General features: G+C 40.3%; 1 protein-coding gene across 1 annotated transcript; it reads left to right on the forward strand.

The window, feature by feature from the left end:
* The first annotated feature begins 225 nt into the window (after window positions 1-225).
* On the forward strand, window positions 226-4,153 carry LOC111866333. The gene is made up of 2 exons (XM_023855177.2): window positions 226-303; window positions 2,379-4,153. Exon 2 carries the CDS (start codon window positions 2,411-2,413, stop codon window positions 3,893-3,895), a length of 1,485 nt encoding a protein of 494 aa, XP_023710945.1. The 5' UTR covers window positions 226-303; window positions 2,379-2,410; the 3' UTR covers window positions 3,896-4,153.
* The last annotated feature ends 4,673 nt before the right edge of the window (window positions 4,154-8,826 follow it).

An 8,826-nucleotide genomic window follows, 5' to 3' on the forward strand; every position in this document is an offset into this window, starting at 1 on the left:
TGAGGATCTATCGGGCATATAGGGAGTCCCAAGTTATGCAGAGAATGTTCTGTATATCAGAACAAGTCCTGAGTAGGAACAAGCCTGAAGGCCTACATCCCAGGACAGAGAAACAGTGAGAAGGGTGGAATTCTTGTTGCAGTAGCTGTGGTAGAAGAAGAAGAAGAAGAAGAAGAAGAAGAAAAGAATGTAGACGAAAAGGGAAATTTAGGTAGTTGCGAAAGTCGCCGACAGACGCATTCGGGACAGTGAGGAGCACGGCCATCAGTCTTTCGGAAGCACAAGAACCGTGAAGTTTGGAAGGTGAGTTCGGAACAGGGGATAAATCAAAACTTAATCATTGACTACTTTCTTGTTTATGTTGTTGTTTTGTGGATACAGAACCCTAAGCACGGTTAGCGAAATGTGCAGCATATCAGAGGGCAGACCCTTTCATACACGGTACCGGAATGAGAAACATATTTGTTGTATATCTCCAGAACAAGTGACCAAATTAACAAACAAATTTTAATAATATAGTACAATCAGGGTATATAATAAGTTGTCCATCACCTGATTTGCTGCAATTTATGGGTTTATTTTGCAGTATTTTCGCTGCACTGTGCACCAGATTTCAAATGATTTCTTTAATTGAAAACGGAAGCTAGTAAAGAAATTAAAAATAGTGGCTTGGGATAGAATTCGAACATTTAAGATAAATGCGTTTAATTCCATTCTTCCAAAATAATTAACCAATATTGTTAGAATAATTTATACGCCTTTTATTTTCGGTGCTGTAAGAAGTAAATGATATATTTTCAAGGTTCCCTTTATCTATGATACATTCCTCGACGTTTGTTGGTGTCTGCCATTATTCAACCATGTACAGAGCCCAGTTATTATAGAATGACGAATGCTACCTGCATTAGATATGGGAGAGTCCACTTTTACAAATGTGGGAGTGTCACTGCTGACAGCTACGCAAAACAGAGCTTCTACGTAGAGATATTAGTAAAAATACAAACATGGCAAAGAAGAGGAAAAGTGGTTAGTTATAAGAATAAACATGTGTCCTTTTTCGATAATATATCTCACCTTATTTGACTGCAAATGCTTCCTTCAAGATCTGCAGCTATGCGGTCGCCACCGCTCCTTCCGCTGTTGATATCGGAGTTCAATGCCCCGCTTTTCTACGCTAATACTTTTATTACCGCCCCGTCTCGTACAGGAGGAAGGCTACAAAAATAATAAAAAGTAGTTCAAGTCAAGGAGGATGAGGTGGGCAGGTCATCTAGAACGAATGGGAGAGACGAGGAGTGCGTATAGGAGATTGGTGGGAAAGCCAGAAGGAAAGAGACCACAGGGAAGACCAAGGCGTAGGTGGGTGGACAATATTAGACTGGATCTTAGAGAGATAAGATGGAATGGTATGGATTGGATAGATCTGGCTCAGAATAGGGACCAGTGGAGGACTCTTGTGAACACGATGATGAACCTTCGGGTTCCATAAAACGCTGGGAAATTCTTGAGTAGCTGCAGAATTGGCGGCTCCTCAAGAAGGGTTCAGCTCCATGAGTGAGTAAGTAAGTAGTTTTGTCGTGTTAATTCGAAAAGCAGTAGAAACCCACCATTAAATTCTAAGTAAATCACACCTCACACACATACACAATTTGTTAATAAGTAAGAAATATTATAGAATGATTTGACTAGAGAGTCCGGTGTGACTCGAGTGTGTGTGTGTGTATGATGCCTTTACATGTTTCGGTCAATTAATGACCATATTCAGAAGGCAAATAACAACACGCTGAGGAAATTACTGTTACATAAATCATAGTACATCAAGTTCAGAGTTGTCCAAAGTTTTATATGAATAAGGCCCAGAATGAATAAAATTAAACTCTTAAGTAAGAAAACTTTCATCCAACAACAACGTGACCTGTCTCTTTGAGAAATTACTGAATGTTGTTCAGAAATGCAAAATGCAGGCACTGGAAACTGCAACACGGATTGAACTTTAAATATTTCACAGCAACCAACGAAGTATCAGATTTGTGGAGCGGCTTCAGTTTGTAGCAACTAAGAGTCGATATCCTATTTTCGTGTAATTATATATGACACTGATAGCAACAGTTAAAATCCTTATTTCACATTCTTCGAGCCCTGTTTCGACTTTTGGGGACATGGATTGACTTTTCGACATCCGACTTTTGGGGTTTTGTGACTTTCTGAATAATCTAAAAAAATGGTTTAAGCTTCTCACATTTTTCCTTTGCCATTTTTTTATTCATTTAGCTATTATTCAACGAGAACCCTTCAGTACCTACATTAGACAACATAAACTTGAAGAAACGGAGACAATAAATAGTGTAGACATTAATTTGACGTCTTGTTTATTTCAGTTCTCCGCGTCTGGCGGTGTTCCAGAATAACTATGGGCACACGGATGCTGAAGATTTTTAAACGCAGTCTTCGGCAGTACGCTGAGCATTGGATAAGCAGGTTGCGTTTTGCTGGCGCCCAGTCCCGAGAAGAATGGCTCCGAGTGATTCAGTTGATAGAGAGAGAATGTGTAACGTTTAGCGAGTACATCGCCTGGCTGGGATCACACGGAACTGAAACCATCAACTGCATAGCAAGAGAATTTGTTCAGATCATAAATGATTACGACGAAGACAACGGACGTCTGTTTAATACTCCTGACGACTTAACAACCCATAAGCACATCTGTCGCAGTATGTTGGCAGCTATGTTGTCCCCTAATATAACGGATTGGAATATCGGCCTTGCAACGTCAGCATTAATGAAAGAGCTCATGATATTGTCATTCCCAAGACTCCCGAATATTACATGCCTAAGGGTAGCGCCAGATACACTCAATGAATGTTCCTCGTTGTTTACAAATAATATCCGGACGTTAAAACATTTGCAAGAATTCTATTTCCCATTCGGATGCTCCACGCAGGTATTGGCAGAATTGGGGAAACATTGCAACCAACTCAGGAGGCTTTCTGTAATGTCATCTAAATATGTGGACGACGACAGCATAACCCACTTGCTGAAACTCACTAAGTTGGTATTTCTGAACGTTGACGACACTGCCATTAGTCCCAAATGTTACGGCACGATAATCTGTAGCTTGCCAGATCTTGGGAATATCACTTGGACAAGCCCTGTGGATGATGTTCTGTTGAGCATCACCAAGGAGGGCCTTCCTTCAGTGAAATCACTGAATGTAAGTGTGCGAAGTGTGCTCATTGTGGTCCTCAAATGTCCGTTCGTCACGCACTTATCACTACTCGGAGCCAAAGATAGCTTATTGAGCCTTAGGGAACTTGTTGCTGTGGCAGTGTTGACACTTGTGAGCTGCGACTTCGACGCTGTTAACTTGGCCGCCGTCTTGCAAGGTATTGGCCCCAAGCTCAGAGAGCTATATTTGAGTAAAGTCACTAATGTGAGAATTCAGTATTTGTTAAAGTTTTGCGATTCCCTCGAGACACTCTTCATCGACTGCTGTGAATTTATTCCTTCAGAAATTCGCCACTTCGATCATGAATTGCCACATTTCCGAAGCCTCTCGTCTCTAGAACTGAGAGCAAACCGGTGGTATGGAAAAATGCATTCTTTTTTGTTGTACTATGTTAATTTGAAAGTGTTAACTGCGAGATGCACCCCGGAGATAGACGACAGGACTATAATGTCTGTTCTCCAATACAAAGGATTTCGGCGGCTCAAGAAATTCTCGGCGATTAATTGTGGACCACTGAGTATGATCTCCGCCTCTTTACTCATAAAGGAGTGTGCCAATCTGAACTGTCTCAAAGGTGTCGGAACTTGGTCTGGAGTTACTGAGGAAGACATAGTCAATCTGATGCGCATGACGAGGTACGGTAGGGTCCCAATTACTATAGTTCTATAGGCATCCCTGACAGTAATACCTAAAGAGGTGCTGTAATATTAACGTCGTTTTGTATCTTGTGATTTAAAAATTTGTTTCAAATTGTGTTGCTACATTTACATCTCAGTACACATGACAAACTGGAAGACACTTGAGTAGCAGAATACAACACGTTTTACAATAATAATAATTTGATCTCATTTTGAAGATAGTATCTATGTATTCAACAAATATTTTAAGATAATTTTATGTTAATAAATGAGACTGAAATGAAACTAACTTACCTGACTTCTGTAACTGTTCCACTCACCCACCCTGCCCTCTGTTATGTTCTTGAGATCAACTGAGAAACCAAGAATCAAAGCCACCCACAAATCACAATCCTGTGTGGTTCCGCGGCAGGAAATGATGTTACGAAGAAGAAATTACTCAGAACACATGAGGCGAACAGCAAGAAGTATCTTAAGACAGGCTTCTCGTTGCTCGATCCACGTCAATTAATGAAATACTGGCGTCATCCATGATTACATTAATATCCTCATAGTGTAAATCGAGTAAGATAATATTAAAATTTTAAGATACAAATTCACAAAATTAGTGAATATTTTGTATAGTCAATTAAATATTAAATTCATTCATTCATCTGTAATCTGTCAAGACGACGGGTCCACAGTCTCTTCCAAAACAGTTCCTCCACTTGATGCGATCTAGAGCTTTCTCCTTCAAATGAAAATATCCTCTTCTGTCCCCAAGGTCATCCAGCATCTTCTTACGTCTTCTTCCTCGTCTTCTGGTCACTTCTATCCGCCCCTCTAGTTTTCCTTCAATAACTTCTTTTAGAAGGCTGTCACCGCCTAAGATATGACCAATACAATTAGCCTTCCGTTTTCTTATTTCGTGTAGGATATTCCTCTGCTCACTCACTCTAAATAACACTTCTTCATTTCTCACATAATCGGTTCAACTGATCTTCTCCATCCTTCTCCAACACCACATTTCGAAGCTTTCCAGGTGTTTCTGATCTGGTAAAAGGTAAAGGTGTCCCTGCGCTTAATTTATTAAGCACTACGCCATGAAGGCGTATGGGGGAGTGGTTGTATAAATCCACATTTTCTTGACCTCGGAACTAACTGGAGGTGAATGGTCAGCTTTGGGCCCCTGTCGCTTCACCCCCATAGAAAGAGGCCCTGGTACCCATTGGATAGGAGGCTGGATGGGTCCCAGAGCCGGTCTGGATTATTTGGAGAAAATTCTTGACCCTACCGGGACTCGAACTCTGACCCCTCTTTTGTCCAGTCCGTAGGTATACCGACTGCGCATTCCCGGATCCCACAATGCTATAGTAGCTTACTTCATATAGCGTCTAAAGCTGCCGTGACTAGCAAATCGTGAATTGGAAAAGATGAGTAAGGAAGCGGTCCTGGTCTGTTTTGAGCTACTATCCTCATATTTGCCTGGAAGGACTGAGGAAACCAAAGGCAAACCTTAGGAAAACCGGGCTCTCGTCCGAGATTTGAAAACTGTACCTCCAGAAAATCGAAGCAGGTGTGCTAACCTTTCAATCGCGACTCACGACATTAAATATAATTGTCACGAAATCAAAATAAACATGTGAACTAAGAATATGTTGATAATAAACGTATTTATGAGTTATACAAAATCCGACGTCTCATTGGCACTGTCTTTACGTCTAAAGGAAACCAGGAGTAGCCACAGTGTAACAAATGCCTCAGAAAGGGAATTCTGTCGCGTCTGTCCACCTACAAGCATTGGAGGGTTTGCTTCTCTGTCTTTCTTTTCTGACAAACTTGAGTCACAGTTGGGAGTGCACAGAACAATAAACCTCACTTCCGACCTACAATGATCATTCTTTCTGCCAAGCTTTCGTAATATTGTCTGTCTCTCTCGCTGTGACTCCTGAACAATAACTTTCCGGCAAGCAGAATCCAAGAAATCGTGCGACTGAAGTTGAAACCATGCAAACATAACACCTAAGAACTGAATAAGCCTGACCTTGGTTTTAATTTAAACAAGAAACTCAGGGAGGGACGAATCTCCTGCTTCCATTTGATACAAGGACCCCATAGAAAAGCAAGAAATTTCTGGGGGAGCACACGGACAGCAAGGCGAGTATATAAACCTCATAACAAAAATAAGAGGGGGATGCACACACAGACAGCAAGGTGATATCAGAAGCATCATAAATCTAAAAAAATTTGGGGGATACACAGGCAGATGGTCAGACAAAGATGGATACACAGAGAGTCAGCAAGGTGATCTGATAAGCCTCATTTTTTCAAAATAAGGTAAATATGCTAAAATACACATTGATGATACTGGAATATCAAGGATGAAAATATGAATTAGTCGTGGCGGATTAAGTAGGCAAGAAGCAGTGCTTCCCATGTGTGCTTTATTTGAATAAAATTTGGAGGCCGCCTCCTGACACACGACGGTAAAGCAAGTGTCACGTAACTTCGAACAAGGCCAAGAGTAACCTTGAATGCGCAGAAGAAAAATTTCAGGCAAGGGGGTGGGTTCGAGGGTGTGAGAAGTGACAGGCGGCCAGTTGACAAACAACTGGCCATCTGTCACTTATCACACCCTCGAACCCACCCCCTTGCCTGAAATTTTTCTTCTGCGCATTCAAGGTTACTCTTGGCCTTGTTCGAAGTTACGTGAAACTTGCTTTACACAGTAGCACAGGGCGATGAAATGAATGCAATTTAGACATCCGTCATAAATGAGTAGTGTAACTACAAATGTGGGGACATGACCGACTGTACCATGCAAGACTGTGAATTGTGCTTTGTCAGAGAAGACTACAGACAAATTGGATATGCAAATATGAGCCATATAAAGGGGAGATAATATAGGGACTCCAAAAATAGAGCTTAAATCAACTTCCAATTTCGTAATATCCATTCAGTCACAGTTATTCTGTGTGCTTCATGTAAGTGTATGTAAACTCGCCTCAATATGGCCGGAGCCCTGGGCGCAATAAGTGGGTGAAGATGAAGAGGTATAAGAAATTAAATAGGATGACGACAAGGAAAGAAAATTAGAGGAGTGGGAGAAGGCGACCAAAGTCTTGTATATATATCTCTTGTCTTTTATGCGTGCCACATGTCCTGTCCAATCATGCATCTTGATTAGATCACCATAGTAATATCTGTCGAAAAGTAAAAGTCATTGAGCTCGTTATTATTCAAAGTTGTCCAGTCTTCTGTCACGTCTATTTCTCAAGTCCACATTTTCTCCTCACCACCCCCAGCCCAGACCAATCATAAAAGCTTTATACGTATAAAAAAAACTAGTAAGTTTTCAAAGAGGGTCGTTTTCATATACTGCCTGAGACTTCAGATATAATTTTCTTTTGTTACCCCCTTCGAACTACTTGCAAAATATCAAGCACAAACTACAAATAAAATCTCTTTTATTATGTCAGATATTACTTGTGAGAAAGTGTATATGTAGTACACGTATATGTGAACGTATGGAATAAAACTGCCAGATGATAAAGTTAACTCGACACATCGCCGTTAATGTTGTATTCCTTTCGGAACCAACGCATCAGCAAGAAGCGTCATATTCTTCTTCTTTCCTGTCCTTTTCTTTCCTTTTTATTATTTTCTTTGTTGTCAATTTCATCCCTTATTACCTTTTCCCCTTCCTATTCCATTTCCTCTTATCTTTTTCTTCTTCCTCCCCTTATAATCTTCTTTCTTCTTCGTTTCCTTCTCCTTTTTCTTCTCTTGGTACTTCTTTATTTCTTTTTCATTCGCATAATCCTCCTTTATTCCTCCTTGTCCTACTCATCTTCCTTCATCCATGCCTTCTTTACTTCTTAATTTTGTTCCTTGGCTGTCCTGAACCACAGATACTTGCATTCAGGTTCTGAAAGGGACACGGAAATTCTGTAGTAAATCAAAGCACTGCCTAAGCTGTGTTGTAGGCGGCTAATTGAATACCAAATCCTAAAAAATTACCAAAATTTAGAAGTAATTTGTGGTTCCGAGCTTGCGGTTTCATGGCGCTTGGGGTATGCTGAGGCATCTTCGGTCACTGGGAATTTCTTTCAACTAACTAATTCCTCCATCGCGCAGACATTTTGTGTCACTGATCAGCCATGTTGGCTTCGTTACAGTCAGGAATCTTCTGGTGTGAGCACGTCCTATGAGTCATTTCAATAATTCAATTCAATTCATGTTTATTTACGTGTAATAACTTAACAGCACAGTGGCCATTTACAAAGTTAGGAGAGTATATAAAGTTACAGAAAAATAATTAAATACAATACAAATATGACAGAAATAAATCAGTGAGCATAAATCTAAAGGAGACTTAAATATATACATACATTTATGAATTATGAATTATTATGAATGTTGCTAATACTATTAGCAACTAGATACTAAGTAAGATAAGACAACTGGGAGTGATAGCATAAAATTAATAACAAGTCTAATAAATTAATACCAATTACATAAGAAAATTAAAGTTAGCCGAGGTATACACATTTGTAGTTAATGAGAACACTAATCCAGTAACACTGTAAAAGGTTTGGTACATGCTTGTAAAATATGATTCAGAGAAACCGCTCCGTGTGCAAATATGTCGAGATCTTTACCCACCACGTTGGTAGCAAAGGCGCACCGTGAAGAGGGACAGTGTCTTTTTGAGGGACGAACGCTAAAAGTAGAGAAGTCTCGAACATGGCAAGTAGGAACACGAAGACTAGCATTATCCAGAAGGGAGGAGCAGGATTTAAGGCCACCATAAACCTGAATGAAGAAGAGTGCATCAAGAAGATGTCTACACAGACTTAGAGGGTGCAATCTTAGTCTCTCTAAGGCAGATGTATAACTATAGGAGCTATGAGGGAAGTAACGATAGAAACAGACAGATGCAAACTTTTTCTGGATGCGCTCAAGTTTTGCGGAGTCAGTAGA

Source organism: Cryptotermes secundus, unplaced genomic scaffold, assembly GCF_002891405.2.
Source record: "Cryptotermes secundus unplaced genomic scaffold, Csec_1.0 scaffold40, whole genome shotgun sequence".
Lineage (NCBI taxonomy): Eukaryota > Metazoa > Arthropoda > Insecta > Blattodea > Kalotermitidae > Cryptotermes > Cryptotermes secundus.